At 39.5% G+C, this 20,561-nt stretch overlaps 1 protein-coding gene across 1 annotated transcript in view; it reads right to left on the bottom strand.

Annotated features, from left to right (window-relative positions):
• The window catches only part of LOC145983101 (uncharacterized), a 30,853-nt gene extending 15,891 nt beyond the window's left edge, over nucleotides 1–14,962 (bottom strand). The window contains exon 1 of the mRNA XM_083116374.1: nucleotides 14,743–14,962. Coding sequence (XP_082972500.1) covers nucleotides 14,743–14,917 — 175 coding nt within the window. The 5' untranslated portion in view covers nucleotides 14,918–14,962. The remainder of the gene's footprint in view (nucleotides 1–14,742) is intronic.
• Nucleotides 14,963–20,561: the final 5,599 nt, after the last annotated feature.

Here is a 20,561-nt window from a genome sequence, read left to right as displayed (position 1 = left end):
GGGATACATTTACATGTTCTTGGTCAGTAATACATAAAAAATTATGTTCTGGAAGGAAAATATCTACATCCAGTGGAAGTTTGTTGTAGATTTCTGGCAGCCTGTAAAACAAGGAGCATTGTAGAAGGGATAGCCTAGTGGTAGGGTTGTGGAAGACTTGCAGGTTGCGCCATTAGCAGAGGGTAATCTGAGCATAAATGTGAATTGAGCTAAAGTGTGTTAACCACTCAAACAATTTTGGTTATATCTGCAGTGAGTCAGTGGTGGATCCAGAACAGGGACGTAAATAACACCCCCACAGTGCAGGAGGGGGGAGGAAGATGCACAAGCTTCGGAGGTGCAGTAAGAAGATAAATTAAATTGGCATTAAAATATGTCACCTCCAGAAATTTGGACATTTCTTTTCTCATTTTATTCTAAATTGCAAACGGAGTCCTCTCTGGCAGTGATCACCCTGTACGCTCCCTAGGTAGATTTTTGTTTCAGGGCCTACAACTTATATCCGAGCATGCCATATTTAATTTCTAAGAACTTTGGAACTGAATACTGATCATGATAGGACCCCTGTTAGATCCCAGCCTGTGCACATGTGGTAATACGAACTTTGAATGAAGGGATTATTTGTCAGCACCGTACTAGGAAGGTTGAAGGTTAGTTGATGTCTAACCACCCCAGACATATAAATCAGATGGAACAGATACCCTTTTGGTTCCGCCGATATCCTGCTAGAGTAATAACTCCCCGGCGTAAGCACATAGGGCACAACAGGAACCTTGTTACCAAGCATAGGATATGGCGTCACCAACGCACATATGGCTTAAATCCCCCTTTTTCCCTTTTGTGGTTCTGCCCTCCATTCCGCCACTATCCTCCTTCCTTTTGACCCGTGGGCGAGCACTGCACAGAATAAGGAACCTCCCACTTGATGATAATCTGACTTTAAAACATCATGCTCGAAGCGTTTGAATTCAGTCTGTTACCCTCATCGACACCCTCACCAGAGACGATCGCTGAGATTCTTCGGTGGTAACAGACCCTTCTTACGAAGGTAAGAATGATATTTTGTAACTATTTAATGAATACTTAGTATGGTAACTAACTTACTCCTCCAGGAGATAAACTCCTCTATATTCCAAGTATGGCACACTCTCTGCCCATACATTACACTAACACATACACCCAGAATTAGCTAGGATTGTAATTAGTAAATTCGTTGGTATAATGACACACCTCCGTTATTAGGAGAGCTATGTTTGGATCAAGCGAACTAACGTCAGAAGGGCCATATTTGTACGCCTGCCCTTATGTTGTCGTTTACACTGTAGAAACTGAAGGATTCATTTCCTTTAGCACAGTGTCTTAAAATGTAATGAACACAAAAACCCCCAGGGGTCAATGTAATAATATTGTAATCATCATTACGCCTTAAAAGCTTGTAGGTCATGATCCTTGTATCACATCTTATTTTTATTCTTTATTTGTTTCGTTGCTTATTAAACTATAAAATCCAACGATTCGCTTTACTGTTATTCCCCATGATTTTCAATATCATCTGAGTACAGTGACTGTTGTTAAAGTACTAGACTAAAGGTTTACCCTAAGATGAAGAGCTAAGAATACCTGGAGCAGTCGTGCGTATGAAGGCACTCCTGCCACCAGAGCAGAGAGAGACATCTGGGATAATAATATTTAATGTAAGTATTTCCCACACACAGACACTTCAGTCTCTTTTGTCCTTCCATTAAGGAATACCTCTCGCACTTACACATTCCCCCCCCTTAATGTTGTTATAATGAAGTCACTAACTTTATAGCTTTTTGCACTAAAATAGTCCGTAGGCATATCAGAGAAAGGTATGTCTCCTACTCTTCCCCTGAACTCCGTATATGGAAAGCTAGGCAGAGTAGAGTGACCGGCCGACGATCCCCACCACACAGGTGGTGCCTCTGTCTCACCCCAGGACGTGACAAATATATTTTCAGCCAAACATATTAGATATTTTTATGACCCAACAACTGCAAAGAGAAAATGTTAATCCCTAGAAAAGTAGAAGGTGGATTTCCAGATTAGAAAACCTTCATTAGCAGAGTTTGGGGTACACTAAGTGTGAATTCACTGATTAGGAGATCTGTTTATCGTGGACCATGCAGGTTATTTGCCTATAGGTTCGATAAACACTTAATGATTGGAAGGGTTTAAGTTAAAAATCGAACGTGAAGTGTGCCGAATTCACATGAATGCATGTGTAACATATAGTGCCTGGAAAAATCATAAAGATGTTCAAACAATATTGCACCAATGGTTGGATAAGTGGGGCAAAATCTTTAAATGGATTTTGGATGTAATAACAAGATTATCCACCTGTAATTTGGCTCTCAGGGGACATTGAGAAGATGTAACGAACACACAAAATAGTTGTTGGAATTTTCTCAACATCACAGACTTGTTAGCAGGGTACTGGTAATGGGCATTTAACAACATTGTACTTTTTATAGAAACAGTGCACCCAGTATTTTCATATATCATTATAATTTATTTTTTTACAGTTTGTCTGTTGTCTTAACCTTATACACCCAATATAGACATAGGTGTGAATTATATTTTAGAAAAAAAAAAAGCTCTTGTTTTAATGAACTGAAACTTGGTTTGGGAGGCAAAATGTGTAAGTAACACTACTGATCCGGAAGTAAGTTAGGGGAGATGAATTTCAGTTGGGTACCTTACCTCACTGAGAAGCCTTTCTAACCTAAACTTGAACTGTTTTATATAAATAATATATCATATTGTAAAAAGAAACCAAGCATACTTCCACGTTCTTGAAATTTGAGTATTGTTTCACAAAAAAGGTGTCCAGGGCTGGTATAAATGGTTATTATTGTGTTAAAAGGAAAAGTGTGAGTAAAAACTAGTTTAGGTGCATACTGCATGGCAGCAAGATTAATACAAATGACAATTCGTCTGAACACCAATGTTGCCACCAGTATAGCATACTGGATCATCAGAGTGTGCAAGCCTCGCCACCAGCTACAAGGTCATGCAGTCACCAGGTGGGGATATAAATGGAACCTTTACATTTATTATTCAAACTGACTTTAGAACTGTCTCATAGATGGCAGTAGCAATCCATATCCTAGATGACAAGACAGCAAATGGCTGCTCACTAGGGATGGTAAAGACAGCCTGTACAGAAGATGCAGACAGCAAGATGTATCTTCCAATATGTGCCTAGAATTTAATTCCACCCAAGTACATTACGATTGGATAATTCTGATATTATCATACAAGGGCAATTCGGAAAAAAACCTCCATTTGCGCATGTGCGAGAAATAGCTGGGGATAGCAACGTCATTCCGGTGGTGCTGTGCACAGTAGTTCAGTAGGCAGTGAGCAGTGGAAGGAGAAGGCTGTGTTGCAGTTTACTCATCCGCTATAACAATTGAAAAGGAACACTCCAATAGAAAATCCCACCAAATGTGAAAAGCATGCAGTATTACGATTTCTGTGTACAAAAAAACTTTCGGCAGCTTCGATTCATGGTGAACTGTGTAATGTTTATGAACCAAACATGATGAGAGAAGGTGTCATATGTTTAAAGATGGACGAACTGACGTGCACAATGTGGCATGAAGTGGTCGCTCATCTGTAGTCAGCAATGAATTCGTGCAGGAAATTGACAAAACGGTCCGTGAAGTCCATTGGTTCACGATATCTGAACTTTGTTTGCTTTCCCCCAAATTTCTCAGACTGTTTTGTATGAAGTGGTGACAGAAAAGTTGGGATACCACTAGTTCTGTGCTCGTTGGGTTCCAAAACTCCTTTCTGAGGAGCACAAAAAACACCAAATGGGTTGTGCTTTGGACTTTCTCTCACATTATGAAACAATTTCTTAGAATTGTGACTGGCAATGAGACGTGGGTGTCGTATGTGAACTCTGAAACCAAACAGCAATCAATGGAGTGGGGTCATATGCAATCACCAAAGAAACCCAAAAAAGCTCGGCAAACATTGTCTGCCAGAAAGGTTATGGCAACAGTCTTCTGGGATGCCAAAGGAGTACTGTTAGTGAAGTTCATGGAGTGTGGTTCAACCATCAATTCAGAAGTCTACTATCAAACGTTACAACAACTCCCATGAGCCACCAGAACAAGCGTTAGGGCATTCTGACTTCCGGTGTGGTGTTGGTTCATGATAACGCTCATTCACACTCAATAACTTTTGGAACAGTTCCATTGAAATGTTTTTTGATCATCCTCCCTATAGCCCAGATTTGGTGCCGAGCGATTACCACCTCTTCAGGCACATGAAACAGTGGCTTGTGTCACACTGCTTTGACATTGACAATGCGCTTCACGATGCTGTTAGAGGGTGGCTTCGTTCCCAGGCAGGAGGTTTTTTTTTGCAGAAGGAATTTCAAACCTTGTAAAATATTATGACAAGTGCCTCAACTTGAATGGTGATTATGTCGAAAAGTAATGTAATGTTGTACTTTTCTAATGTGTATAATAAAAGTTCTGTATCTACAGTTGGGAGCTGAGAAGACTGCCAGTGCGGGGTGAGGTTCGGGGGTGAACGGGGAGGTAGTGTGGAGAGGGAAGCTTCGACTTGGGTGTTCAATTTTTCAGTGTTTCCAGACATACAGAAGTCCCTGTAGGAAAGGGTGAGAATCTGATAATGGAATCGGAACTTACAGTGTGAGGTGCAGTCTGGCCTTCGGAAAAGTTCGGAACTATTCTTGAACCTCCACGGATGATGTCAGCCACGGGACATCTCAAAGACCAGCAACGGCATAGGAATTCACACTTCTTCCGTGTTTTCCGAAATGAATTTGTTTTAAAAATCGAATGAATGTTCTGGCGTGTGTGTATAAGTAAATGTATATGTATAGAGCAGACTATATCTAGTAAACTGGGTCGCTGAAGGTTAACTATCAATAGAATTAACATGCAACGAAAAGAGGGAAAGCCGACTCGGGGGTTGAGCAAAGGTTTATTCAGATTTTTTTTTTATTTGAGGGGTGTAAGTTTGTGTTTATGTGTGTGAAAAGGTATACTTAGAGCCAAAATGACCATAAATTTGTCCTTTTATAAAAATTGTGTGGGGTGTTAGCATGGACGTCCGCAGGATTCTTTCCAGGGAGGGGCAAGCAAGGTATTTTTTTCCAGGGAGGGGCAAAGGACACATATTTTCATCTAAAATAGTGATGACCCCTCAAAAAACACTGTTTCAGTCTGAAATTATCATGTTTCTTCAACGAATTTATAATAATTAACATAAATTACTGTGATTGAAATGACATTATGTGTGAATTATATAATTTTTATGTACACATTCATTTTCCAGGGGGGGGGGCGTGGCCCCTTCTTGCCCCCCCCCCTTGCGGACGCCCATGGGTGTTAGGGCGTAGTTGGTGAATAAATCAATGGGGCCGAGACATTACAACTTCATGTTCCATAATCCGAAAGTTGCAGAAAAGCGATGCTACATACCAAAATGTAAATACAAACGAGGGAGAAAATGTACTACCCTGCATAAGTTAAAATTAATTGATCCATGTCCAGGAAAGAAGCATTGACAAGACGCTAGGAAATACACAAAAAGCACGCACACACCCTTACTTTCTTAGTCACGTTGGAAGCAGATTGCTTTGATTTGTGAAGTTTTATTCCATTATTAGTATTGCTTTCACTTGTTACTATGTAATATGTTCCATTCATTTGCAATTCGGTTTCGTACCATGCCTTTTTTATTTATGTCGCTGCCACCCTGAAGGGAAGACGAGCTGGCTGCGCACGGCGACAACAGGCAGGTCAGTTTCGCATTCCTCAGCCTTGCAGTCTTCTCAGCTCCCAACTGTACAAGTGCCTGTCATTGATAACCAAACCGCGTTTTTTTTTTCTGAACTGCCTTCGTAATTGTCCCTTACAGGGCCGCTTCTGGCAGAAAAAGCCCAAATAAACAACTATACCTGCCGCAAAATTAGTTTGGTATTGACGCTTGGGAAGCACGTGTTGAAATCGGGTCTACGGCACTGCGGGAGGGTGGGTTGCTGGCATGCGAGCCAATCAAAATCTTCCCAGTGCTTCACCCAAGCCCTGGTTACCTAGCAACAGACAACGTTTATCTCGGTGTTGCCGCTTATCTGGCGATTCTTCCTGCGATCAGATTTCATGTTGTTGGGAGAGGACGTGTTGTTTGTTTGTTGCGTTGCTGTGATATTTTAACCGGTCCGTTGTTTAGTGTTTATTGAATTTAGAGTATTCTTTGTTATATATAGCGTGTTGTTTTAGTTGTTATTTTTTGTACATAATTTTCTGTGTTCTTGAGTGTGTCGTGAGCTTGTGTGAAGAATGTCAAGCACAGGAGGCAATACTCGAGATGACAATGTACCAAAGAGGCCATGCACTAAAAGAAAAAGGAATTCTTCTCAAAGGACAAACGCGGGAGATGGTTTGTTCTGAGCGCAAATAATTTGAGCAAGAGAAAAACAATGGGGCTCCAATCATTTCTGTAAATAAAGTTCTGGACAGGACTGCTGCTGCTTTCGGCGTGTCTAAGAACACTATTGTTACTATAGGGAAAGAAAAATATAATGTGGTAGAAATAAATAAATAAATGCGAGGCTTCAAAATTGGAAACCCCAGGAAAGAAGAGGAATATCAATAAACGCGTGACAAATTTAGATACCTTTCAGCAAGATGCTATTCGTCGCCATATTTACTCTTATTATAGGAGGAAAGATTATCCCACTGTTGGGAAACTGCGAGTTTCGTTGAAAGACTCGGCATTTTTTCAAGGTGGGGAAACATCTTTAAGGACAGTCATAAAATATCTGGGATTCTCATACAAAAAAAATAATGGACGCAAAATAAAGTAAAGTATGTAGACATATGGGGATGTGGAGGTAAAGCTCCACACATTCTCGACCTCGACCTAGGCCATATTATGGAGGTGATGTGGTTCACCAACCGCCTTTACCGCAGGTTTGCCCCAGGTACTCACTTGGGCTGAGTCGACCCCGGAGCTGCTCGGGATATTTGAAAAAGTTCCACAAACCACCGAGGGTCTCACACGTGAAAGTCAGACGCCCCACCAACTCAGCTGCGGTATAATTGAAAGATGGGCAGACTTTAACGGGGACTTCAGAAAGAAATGATTATTGAAAGTGTATATACAGAATGGATTGAAAAGGTAACCTGTAAACAATGCTCGTTTCGTTAATTTGTTCATGTTGTAAGGGATATGGAAATGAAGAGAGAAAACAATAACACATTCATCATTGTTGTCATCATTGTTATTCCGTTTTCCTCGAAAAACAATAACACATTTCATCATTGTTCCTTTTCATAACACGTTTTCCTCGACACAGCGTCAGACGGCTGCACTGCGTACCGTACCGTACCGTACCGCATGATATGGCAACACCGTGACGCGTGTTCCTTCAGCTCTCAATACCAAACTAATTTTGCGGCAGGTATAAATAGGCTCGTTAGTCCTGGGTTCCCATCCCATTCCTCACCAGAGTGCTCGGAACCAAAGAATCAATCACAGCCAAGAACTAGCTCAATTAATGTTGCAGGGTGATTGCTGAAAAGTAGCAGAAATGGGCTTTATACATTTATTTACAATTCAACAAAACAAGGCTCGGATTCTTCCAATAATTCTCTAATTTACATTATTTACATTCCTCTAACTTGAGCCCCACGGCAGAACTGCCAAGTGGAAGTAAAAGTAAGGACACAAGACAAGATGGCGGATAGTACTGGGAGCCTGTTTCTTCGCTCTGCAAATTGTGGTTTTATTTTCTTGGTGTTGTGCTTCATTTGTGTTTTTCAATACCACGTACGAGTGAATCAGAACTCTGAAGTATCTATGGTCAACAGTGGATCATTATTGGAGACGTGGAAAATAGGATATAGGAACTTTCATTTTCCGGCCGCTGTAACTTCTTCTGGCCTGACCGCAGCCGCGATGGGACTACGGACGTCCGAGGACTAACGACCGCTAGGTAAGCGATCCACTCTCGGTTACTTTCAACTCTTGTGCCTCGTGCTCTTGTGCGGTGACATCCATGTCAACCCGGGACCCTCCCAAGGAAATTATACTGTTTTTTTTCGTGTATTACCAGAATGTGCAAAGTTTAAAAAACAAACTTTCTGACTGCGACATTCACTTAAGCGAGCTATTGCAATATGACTGCTTAGTTTTCACCGAAACTTGGCTAAACGACACGGTGATGGATAGTGAATTACAATTTTTAAAGCATTTCAATGTATTTAGAAATGACCGTGCAAGTCGTCGTGGTGGAGGAGTGATGATCTGCGTTAATGTTAAATGGAATTGTAAAATACGAAGAGATCTAATCAAGGACTGTGAAATTATTTGGATAGAACTCAATTTTCAAAAAAACAAAAAACTTCTAATTGGATCGTATTATCGCCCACATAAGAACTCTCCCATTTCCATCCTCGAAGCCTGCAGGGATTCGGTATTAGCAGCAATGACAAGTGGTGATATTATGCTATTTGGTGATTTCAACCTGTCCATCAATTGGGAAAGCCCAAATACGGGAACTATAAAATGCCAAAATGATCAGTGGTTTATTGATACGTTCATTCATGGAATAGGGTTAAACCAGTTCAACTTGCATAAAACACGTGGTGACAGCAACCTTGACTATGTACTGGCAACCCTGCCTAATATGCAGGTAACTACAGGAAAATATCTTCTAACCTCCGACCATGACTCACTCGACGTCACAATGCACCTGCCTACCACGAAGAAAGACAAGGAATCCGTCAAGCAGAACCAACCCCCCCACCACCTATGGCGAAAAGCTCCATGGAATGCCATCCAACGGGCGCTCAATGTCTACCCTTGGTTTTTGTTGATGGAAGAGGAAGTGAACGAAGCCGTTGAGAACTTTGTCGAAATTCTGCATGCCACGATAAAAGACTTCGTGCCCACTACGAGACCGAGATCTACCAAATACCCCGTCTGGTTCGACAGAGAAGTTCTCTTTGTGTTAAAAAATAAAAAACAGGCTTGGTACCTATGGAAGCAGCACCCTAATGTTCACACTCACGGTACCTATTGTGACATCAGACGTCATTCAAAATACCTACTCAGAAAAAAATTTAGTGAACACATAAATAACATAACAACCGAATGTACTACAAACCCTAAGAGATTCTTCACTTTACTAAATTCAAGAAAACAAAGCCCACGTATACCTAAAGAAATTGTTCATAATACTGATATTGCTAGTGGAGAAGAAAGAGCCGAACTTTTCAATGTTTTTTTTCATCAGAACTTCTCACCTCCCTCAGTTTCCGACCCTCTCCCCCACTTAAATGCTGTCTGTCCTCACACACTATCTTCAATCAAAACATCCCCCGAGGAAGTAAAATACCTTCTCGCTTCATTGCCCCTCCACCGGTCCCTAGGTCCAGGTGAAATCGCCACAATATTCCTTCGTAAAACTGCCGACTCCTTGGCTCTTCCTCTGTCTGCCTTACTCAACAAATGTTTCTCTAAGGGTGTGTTTCCTAAAAACTTCAAACAGGCCAACATTGTGCCCATTCACAAAACTGGAGATAAAAAATGTGTAAAATCCTATAGACCAATCTCACTTCTATCGCCACTATCAATTATTTGTGAGAAAATCATCAAAAACAGGTTACTTCAGTTTACTTCACCATATATCAACACAGCACAACATGGTTTTCTTCCAGGCAGCTCTTGCCTAACAAATCTTTCCGTCTTACTTTCGCATGCTGCCAGAGCTATTGATAATAACTCCCAACTTGACACTATATATTTGGACATTTTGAAAGCCTTTGACAAAATTAATCATAAATTTCTCCTTCATAAATTACCATCCAGATTTAACATCCATGGCAAATTTCTCTCTTTACTCCAGGACTACCTCCATGAGCGTGAGCAACGTGTTGTTCTTTCAGGTACCTCTTCTAACTTTCTTCCCGTTTTGTCTGGAGTTCCCCAGGGGAGTGTCTTAGGGCCGCTCCTATTCCTTCTGTACATGGATGACCTCCCTGAAAAACTGTCCTCCCTCCCTATCAATATACTTTTGTTTGCGGATGATTGTAAACTCTTTAAGGAGATCTCATCGATTCATGACATGATGATTCTTCAAAATGCTCTCACAGAACTTGTTAAGTGGTGTCGTCAGTGGAATTTAGAACTAAACCCTCAGAAATGCTCTTTCCTTACTTATTCCCTAAAAAAGAACAAAGTGGTGTCTACTTATTCTATTGAAAACAATCCAATCCAAAACGTTTCCACCCAAAAGGACCTAGGTATTATCATGGATGAAAAACTCACTTAATTATCATATTATTGCTACCACTAAAAAAGCCATGCGCCTTCTCGGTCTTCTATACAGATTTAGCGAAATTCAAAACCCATCATCTCTTGCTTTATTCTTTAAATCTTTCATCTCGCCCATCCTCGAATACTGTTCCCCAATTTGGGCAATGGCCTCAAAAACTAATCTCACCAGAATAGATTCTGTTCTCAGTTTCTTTCTTGCAATTGTTCGCCATAGAATACCTTCCTTTCGACATGTATCCAAATCAGACACCATGGCTGCTCTGAATATTCACACGCCATCCTTTCGTCGTGATCTAGCTGACATGAAATTTTTATACAAAATAATAAATGGCAAAATCAGAACAGATCTCCTAATCAGTGAATTCTCACTTAGGGTACCCCAAAAGCTAACGTGCAACCTGCAACTCTTCCACAACCCAACCACTAGGCTATCCCTTCTACAACGCTCCTTGTTTTACAGGCTCCCAGAAATCTACAACAAACTTCCCCTGAATGTAGATATATTCCTTCCTGAACGTAATTTTTGTATATTACTGACGAAGAACATGTAAATCTATCCCATCTTGTTATTGTTTTTATCTTTTGTTATTTTTTGTTTCTACTTTATGTTGTTTCAGTGTAAAATGGCCAAATAAGACTATATCTGAAACTCTGAGTAAATAAATAAATAAATAAATAAGCATCGGCAGAACTGCCTCGGGATGCTTTTTCTCATGGGAGGCCACTGGAGACCGAAGATCACTCTCCCTTCTGCTACCTGGTTCATAAACACTCTCTGTCCTGTCCTCTGCCAGAGGCCATATTTATACTTCCTCCCTCGTCGCATGGGGGAGGGCTGAAAGTTCAAACCTTATTGGCTCTTTTAAACTACACAGAACAATGGAAGAAATCCAAGCATACAAAATCATACACAATCACAAAAAAGAAACAAAAAAACAAATACTGTTTGGAACATAATATACATCCATTTTCTACATGAATTGAATTCCATACATGCCTATAAGCACATATCGAAAATCTCTCTTCAATATTTAGCACAATTTTTGGTGCACAATGATTTTTTCCCACGCCACTCCTATAGTAGGTTAAGTTAGTTGTGCTTTGTGCTCTCAGAAATATAATAACATTCCCACAGGCTTACCATGCTACTATTTGTAACTTTTAAGAAGGTTAGGATTGCTTTAGTATTCCCTCTTTCTCCATTATCTCCTACATATGCACACAAAGCATTCCATGCAAAAGGAGCACTTTAGACAGTGGTAATTTACAGAATGGTTGCTTGGAAAAGTGCAATTTATCAGCGGAAAAAAAAAACACGTAAACAGTACCTTATGCAAGCATCTGCATTTCCCACAGACAAGGCTTTTTTCATCCATAGAAGGAAGAGAGAGTGTAGTGTAAATGATTGTGGAAGTCAGTTTGATGCTTTGTGAAAGCAATTAGCACTGTTTGCAGTTCCCAAATATCCTGCGCATATTTATGGGTGAAAAGATGATGTGAAAGGCACTTGAAGCAAATATCCCCACTTCCCATCAACAAGGCAATCCTCAGAATACTGTTGACATGAGGCTCAAATTGGTATCATGCTTGAGACCAGCACCAGAGACAGAAGCATGTCCAGGATTTTTGAAAGGGAGGAGATACGTACACTTTTTGATAGTAAACTCTCATTTTGCCATCTTGTCCTACATTTGACATTCTTATTTTTAAGGAATACTGGGCCAAACAGGGTTTTACGACCCCCAAACCCCCTCCCTCCCTCGGGCATGCCACTGACCAGAGATGTTAAAATAATTTAGAGAAATTATTGTAATGCTAAAAGCCCTAAATCTGGCCCACCTAACCTAACCATCAAAACACTTAAGAGATGTAAAAAGGTTCCCTAAACTCTTCCATTGAAAAACTACCACAAGATATGAGGAGAAACAAAATTGATCACATTCAAGCACAAGTAAAAATCCATGCTTCTAAAATATGTTTTTTTAATATATAGCTGAACACATGGAAGTGACTCTTATATACGACAAAATGTGAGTAACTCTAATGTAGTACAATCACATATTATTCTTGCAAATTTAAATGTCAAAAGAAACCTGGGTAATTAGCTTCACCTAGTAGTATTGTTTTGTATCTTTGGCATATATTTACAATACCGGAAGTATCTCCGATTTGTTTGAAATTTGGTATAGTTACTAATTTTGGCCTCCTAATCACGAATGTGCAGTTAAAATTTGGCGCTCACGTGTAGAAATTGCAAGAAAACAGCTTCAATTCTCACAATTATTCTCCGTATAGAAATATGGAAACCATATTTGTTGATATGGACAATTGACGTTCGTAATCAGTTACTGTGTCTTCAGCGTTGTCACAGTGTTGATTTCATACTTGGAGAGCACAGATCGTGTTAGAATGGTGGAAGGGAGCAGTAAAAAAGTTGTGAATGTTGGACATATCAGGTGTAGTGTGGAGGAGGATGGTCGTGGGCTAATTAAGAAACTTACGGCCCAAAACGATCCCACAGAGAAATGCGTCGAGGACGAAAACGACAGAAGTGAAAGTGACAATCACGATGTAGAAGAGGATATGGAATGCGAACTGATTTCATTCGAGGTAAGTTTAGCAACAGTGCATTGATCGTAAAATTGCAGGATACAAAAATAAGATTTCTCATCGGTTCCTTGTCGCAATTACCGGAAAACCATTGACGGATAGACCCACTGACCATTCAGGTAAGATTAGGTTAGGCAAATATAGTCAAAATTTGAGGTCGTAAGACCATGCACAGGTGTATACACCATTGACGGATAGCCCCAAGAATCATTCATGGTAAGGTTAGGTTAGGTTAGGTTAGCATAGTTAAAATTTGGGGTCTTAGCAATATCAGGGGTGTATATATCATTTTTTAAGTATTTGAAACAGAAAATTTTCTGGTAAATAATGAGCAATTGTGCTGATCGCGGACCACTCAATTTCACTCATTTTGAAATTTCTACACATGAGCGCAATATTTTAACTGCAGATTCGTGATTAGGAGGCCAAAATTAGTGAGTATGCTGAATTTCAAACAAATTGGAGAAACTTCCGGTACTGTAAATTTGCTCCGTATCTTCATGTTATGCTTGTTTTTGTGATTTTGATATAACAATCAAGAAAAGCCCAATTTTTTTTTTTTTTTGTATTTTGCATTTGTATGTGTAAGATCTATTAATGTAGTACTGTAATGTATAGACATGTCCCATATTATCATGTACTGTTATTTGTACACAGACGGAAGTCCTTGGACGTGAAGAAACTAAAATTTATTTGCATACTAAGACCCTTAAACCTGACTCGTATAACCTAACTATTAGATCCCTTCACACCAACATTTGGGAACTACATGGCGGAAGCAACAGTCATAATCAAGACGACAGTAAAGGAATGGCTGGATTCAGGAGAAGAATCATACAGAAGTATACGGAAGTGAAAAACAATTTTCAAGCAAACATGCATGAAGTAATCGCTAAAACTCCCATGAATATGTTAACAGACATAAATATGAAATCGAACGATGAAAAACATACCTGTGTACCATGATGAAATCGGGATTGGCCCAAGTTCCTTTTGTTTTATTGTGATTTCATCATGCTACGAATGCAATTTTTACATGATTTGATTTTGATATACATCTGTTAACACATACTGTGGAGTTTTAGCGATTACTTAAGGTTTTGTTCAATATATGCTTTCGTGGTTAGGTTAGGCTTGGTTCCCTTAGCTTTAAAATAAAGTCCCTAAATGCATTAATATACCCACTGCCTATAACAAATGAACTATTAATTAAACCACCTGAAGATAAATAAGGAAGAAACCATATTCCACCTAACACATGATATATTATTTTATAATTAAAGAAAATAGTTTTCAAATAAAAAAAAATGTCATTCTACTAAGGTTCCGATGTACTTCTACATTCATTCACATGCTTCTACGATATTTATTGCAACTTGTCGACGGAGAATATCCTGTCCATGAGAAGTGCGTAAGGTAATTTTCAAGTATTTTTTTTTGTTTTGTTTCAACATAAATAACTTTTTTTTTAGAATCCAAACAGTGCTCATTACTTTAAGGAATGTTCAAATTTCGTGTGACAATGATTTTCAAAATTCTACGATAATTAGTCTTTGTGCTAGGAGAAATTATAAAACAATCGGAACGGTTACCTCTGGATGAAACAATCAGAACTTGGGCCCAAATTAGAAAAATAGATCCTGACACAGCATTTTCTTTTCAAAGGCAAGCGTATATGAAGACCATACTTTCGGCACAACACATGAAGAGTTGCCCTCCTTATATTGAACATTGCATACTTCCTACTTACCGCTTAACCAAGAACCGTACCGAGATATTTACCTCTTTCATTTGTGGCATATCTTTTTAAATCAGATGCCTTCCACTTTGACAATTTCTGGAACTTCTTCATCATAGGCGGTTTTCTGCTGATTTTTCCATTCGCCCGGGCAGCAATATTCTTACCGCCTGCTTTGGCCTGCGATTTCTTCATTCCAAAAATTTCTCGAAATTTCATTTTGTGCGTAAAGGATAACAATCTACTTTTTAAGAAAGCTTTACTCACGCAATGATTATACCTTAGATTGATCTACGCTCAGTGTTGCCGTCTCACTATTAGGAAAGTGCTAGACAAGTTCTGAAATGCCAATGTGGTGGGTGGGATCACAGACTAGAAATGATTAATGGGATCACAGAAATCATCATGAAAGCATCCTCCAAACTGTTCTATATTAAAACATAGCAGGGACACTCAGTCACACTGTTATTAATGTTACGGTTCGAATTTTGCTAGGTTTAACAAAATTTCTCTGCGGTTGGCACCTATGATACGACGTGCAACTTCCGGAGACGTTACCATAGCAACGAGAGATATGGCAATCAACAAGCTCTCACGTAATGTTATTGGTTGAGACGTCTTGAATTTCTTATTTAAAATTGAGTTTAACCCTATATTAAGTAATAATAATATATTGAATGTGATTTCATATTTTTCCAAAGGTATTCCACTCTTATACGTAAGTAGGAAAATTCAGATTGAATTCGTAATTCATTTTTCAATCATGGATGCCACCAGGATGGAACTACTCGGAAGTAATTGCTACAGAAGCGATCTTTTGAGGTGTTGTTGATCTACTTCAGGGAAACCAATAACCAGAATGACAAAACCGTACGCCTTCGGACAAAATAGATATGTAGGGTACGAGGCTTTGTTTATTATGAAAGTGTCCCAGGTTCGATACCTGGTGTCACTTTAAACTGTAGGTCCAGTCCCGATTAACCTTACTGTGCATAAAGTGGGCTTAATAATCATGATCGACTGATTTTTTGTTTTATGTAAAATACATGGTAAAAATTTACTATCCTTCGGACACCTGAATTTTTTTCGTTTCGTCAATTTTTGACAATCGTATCTGCTTCGCGGAACATTCCTGAAGGTGTATCAACATTGTTTTGATGAAATTAATTGCAATTTTTCACATTACCACTACGTCTTTCTGATAGGCCTTTTCACTTGCCTGAGACGAACTAACCTAACCATGCGCCAATGGTTCATGGGGCTAGCGCCAATGGTTCGCAATTATTTCCAATTTCTAGATCCTGATACTAACACGACACCAAATTTTAACTATGTTTCCTAACCTAACAGAACTAACCTAACCACGTGCCAATGATTTGTGGGGCTAGCGCCAATGGTTCGCAATTATTTCCGATTTCTAGATCCTGATACTAACACGACACCAAATTTTACCTATGTTTCCTAACCTATCCATGCGCGAATGGTTTGTGGGGCTAGCTATTCTCCATCGGAGAATTAATTTTCAACGAACAACATGAATTTCAGCTATGAAACATTCCCACATCACACAAAACACCTTCCCGATGTTCGACAATGCTACAGGAACTTATTACGATAAGTAGTTTCTTCTGTAAAAATAAATAAATGTGTCCGAAGGATAGTAAACAAGTATCAAACAGATTTTACCACAAACCCTTATCAGAAGGTTATTATAGCCTATGTATCCATTATATTGTACAGGTACTCGCAACGTTGTTCATACAGATGAAGTGTGAGAACTAAAAGCAAAAATTACAGGAAGCCTTAGTAATTAGGCAATCTCCCGGTAACACTTGACTATACCGGAGACAGAATTTACAGGAGAAAGTACTAACGCAAATCATTTTCTGTAGCGTTGTTGATGTTCGGGAATGTAGGTTTGATCCATTTTAATGCGAATGCATGTGGTTTTCTACGAAAATCTATTTCCGATGTGCTATTGCTGCTGCCGCCATTTGCTTTGTGCACAAGAGCATAATACACGCTATTGCTGCTGCTACAAGCCGATGTTGTCCATATATGCTAAATTGAACGAAAGGAGTGCTAATGGAACCTAACCTAATAGGCCTAACCTAACCTAGTAGGCATACCTCGTCCCCGTGGTGGTTCGTGGGGCTATCGTGAATTTTTGGGCTAACATCAATGGTTTTTGTGGCTACCCGTGGATGGTTTGTAGGAAATAAGGAACAGCAGTAAGTATTCGTTAATGTAAGAAATAGACATTATTTTCGTTAGAAATTGGGGTATGACTTGAGATGACCGGACCCCTCTCCGATTTTCTTCATATTTGACATAGTCACTAATTGAGGCATCCTAATCACGAATCTGAAGTTAAAATTTGTCGGAATCTTCTAGAAATTGCGAACCATTGATGCTAGCCTCACGAACCATTGGCGCTAGCCCTATGAACCATTGGCATGTGGTTATACCACGTTTGGTAGAACCTGTCCCTCTTCCCGCGCTAGGGAGTGCTCAACAGTTTCGGTGCCGATGAGAAACGAGGAAAAAATCGTCTGCTGGGCAGCGAGGAGCGAATGAAAGCCAGAAGAGAGGCGCTTACGTAGACGCTGTTGCGACGTTGCGTATTTTAATTGGCTGCCTGGCTTTGACTTTCCCCAGCACGGAAACTGTTGAGCGCTCCCTAGCGCGGGAAGAGGGACAGGTTCTACCAAACGCGGTATAGGTTAGGCAAACAGTGAAAAAAAAAAATTGAGAAAATCGAGGGTCTTCATTCCGACAACTAACGCCTTATTTTCGCTTATTTTGTAATTTCTAGACATTTCCTACAAATTTTAACTTCAGATTCGTGATTAGAAGGCCTCAATTGATGAGTATGCCAAATTTGAAGAAAATCGGAGAGGGGTCCGGTCATCTCAAGTCGTCCCGAAATTCATTATTTCACCTAAAGAAATGTTCTGCCATGCGGAATAGTATGTTAGCAATGTAAAAAATTGAGAAATAAATCATTGATTGGTGTCTCCGGTATAGCAAAGTAGTACCAATCTCCCTACATGTAGTTATTACATATTTGGTGATTTATTTAAAAATGTTTGTTTAGCGCAATTCAAAAGTGGCCATAAATACTCAATCAGATTCAAATCTGGGAGCGAATGCAGAATATAGAGAATGTCTCCAATTTCGTTAATATTTGGTATACTAACTAAATTTGGCCTTCTAATCACGAATCAGTTGTTAAAATGTGGGGACCACGTCTGGAAATCCCGAACAAGTCCGATATAAGTTGATTTTTTTTTAGAGCTGTATCACATTTTTTGCGAACAAAATTGTAACTATGCTTGCCTAACCTAACCTAGATTTGACAATATAGAGAAAATCTTCAATTTTGTTAATTTTCGGTATACTAACTAATTTTGACCTCCTAATCACGAATCTGTTGTAAAAAAATCTGGGGTTCCGTCTGGAAATTTGAAAAAAAGCTGATTTTTTTTAAAATATAGGTGTATATGTGTAGTTTTACAAACGAAATGTTATAACTATGCATGCCTAACCTAACTGAACCTAACCTAACCTTCCGTGAATGGTTTGTGGGCTAATGATTACTTTCATCAACTCCACGAAATCCTAGTTTTGTAGCATGTAACCGATGAACAATGTTTCATCACTATGGAACATGCCATTTTTCCTGAAATCAGTGTTGGAGTATATGCATAGTTTTACAAACGAAATATTATAACTCTTGCTTGCCTAACCTAACCTAACCTGAAATGGTTATCTGGGAATGATTTGTGGGCCAATGGTCACTTTCAATAAGCAATTCCTAGTTTTGTAGCACGTAACCAATGAACAATGTTTCATCACTAAGAAACACACCATTTTTCCTGAATTCAACAGTGAAGCACTGTTGCCAAACTTACCTGTAATTGAAGCCCGCATTCCTCTCCCGCCTAACCTTAATCACTTTCCACGACCAATGCTCTGAACAGTGTGGCAACACTGTAGACAGCGTAACAAATTTTGAACGTCATTTGTTCTTACATGAAAGATGGTTTCTCTGTTTCTTTATGGAGAATTATCGCGGTAAATAACAACGTTATTTTACAACTTCTACACGTAAACGTATAATTTTAATATAAAAAAGGTAAAGTGTTCCCCTGTGCATGGCACCACGCCATGAAGGCGTATAGGTGGTGTGGGGGTAACGCCCCACACTTTCTTGATCCGGTCGTGAGTGGGGGTGATGTGATCAGCATCATGCCCCTGACCACCTTTACCCCCCAGGGTTTCCCCCAGGTACCCATGTTATTCGACGCTGGGTAGGCGCCGGGACCGCTTCCACCGTTAGAAAAATTCCCGGATTTGAACCGGCCGGGGATCGAACCCGGGACCTTTAGCATGGTAGTCAGACGCGTTAGAGTCCAGTGCAGATATTTCTGCCGTGCGATGCGCGAAACAACTAAAGAAGCAGTGTTGCTAATGTAGCAGATAGAAAAATCGCTGCAGTGCGCCGATGCACAGCTGTTACGTACAACAATATAATTAGAGAATTCAGGTCTATCTAACGTTGAGTTTTAAACGTCATGCATTATACCAGGACTAGGATTAATATGTACTAACAAGTGGCTTTGTATGTAGCTACATACATATGGACTAAAAATTCGCAAAATATGAACTAACACATAAGTAAAATTACCAAAAATGCTGCAAAGAAGACTTCTTCATACGATTCCTTATTTGAGTGATTTCAAACAAAATAAAAAATATATATATATTATTTTTCATTGCATTAATGCACTGGTGGCGTTCTAACTTTTCACTCCCAAAACCCATATACACTGGTATGGAACTGCAACGGCAGATAATAACATGCCAACATGTTAAACCGCTACAATTGCACCATAACACTCCTCCTGAAGCAGTATTATTATTTCCTCTCTGAGATCGGCGACAGTCGGTTGCCTTTGTTGTACATTTACAAAGGATGCCGGCTTCCACAACAATAACAAGTACATATACTGCCACTAGAAGATAAGCTGCGCGGCTTTTTCTTTTGTTATGAACCAGGGCCGGCGCTAGTCATTTTGCCTCCCTGGGAGGTGGCGGCAGATGCCACTCTATTTCGACCCCCCCCCCCACCCCTGGTCATTACGCAGCAACGGAAAATTGAAAATCAATATATTCCTAACTAAAACATCAAAATATAAAATAAATAATGAGACTTCTTATGCTATTTCAATACTATTCAGCACAAAAGAATATCTCGCTCGATCACAGTTTTCAATAGGCTTATTTTTTTCTTCTCTTCAAATTTTGCCGCTCTGGGCGATGGCACGGTTCGCCTTCCCCTTCCGCCGGCCCTGCTATGAACTTGGTCACCCATCAAAGCATGGCAATTTTAACACAGAAAACAATATGTATCGCATTAAGCAGCAAAAATGACAGCCTCCTCTATGCAATTTCTACAAGAACACGTGCCGGAGCCAGAGTTGAAATGATGTTGGAGCCACAAAATTTATTTATTTTGAATAATTCCAAAATTATGAAATATGAACAATTTGTGAATTAAACCTGTTGAAATATGTAAAATTAAGTATATTTTCCTTAAATATGTAAAAGTAAGTATTTATTAAAGTTAGAAATATGGAAAAATATTGACAATAAAATGTACCTTAAATCACTACAACCAGTACTATTCGCACAGATATCACAAAATTTCAGCGATATTTCGTCAAACTAAAAGTATGTAATTTACCTATAAATCCTAGCCCTGATTATAACCAGTAGATAACATTGAACACAGCTATGGGTTCGGTAAATTGTCTACAGTTCAGAAAAAAAAAAACAACAACTGGGAACTTACCTCCAG

This window comes from Lepisma saccharinum, unplaced genomic scaffold (assembly GCF_977018435.1).
Source record: "Lepisma saccharinum unplaced genomic scaffold, izLepSacc3.1 HAP1_SCAFFOLD_647, whole genome shotgun sequence".
Lineage (NCBI taxonomy): Eukaryota > Metazoa > Arthropoda > Insecta > Zygentoma > Lepismatidae > Lepisma > Lepisma saccharinum.
Note: the sequence above shows the minus strand (reverse complement) of the source record. Positions and strands in the feature narration are given on the sequence as shown.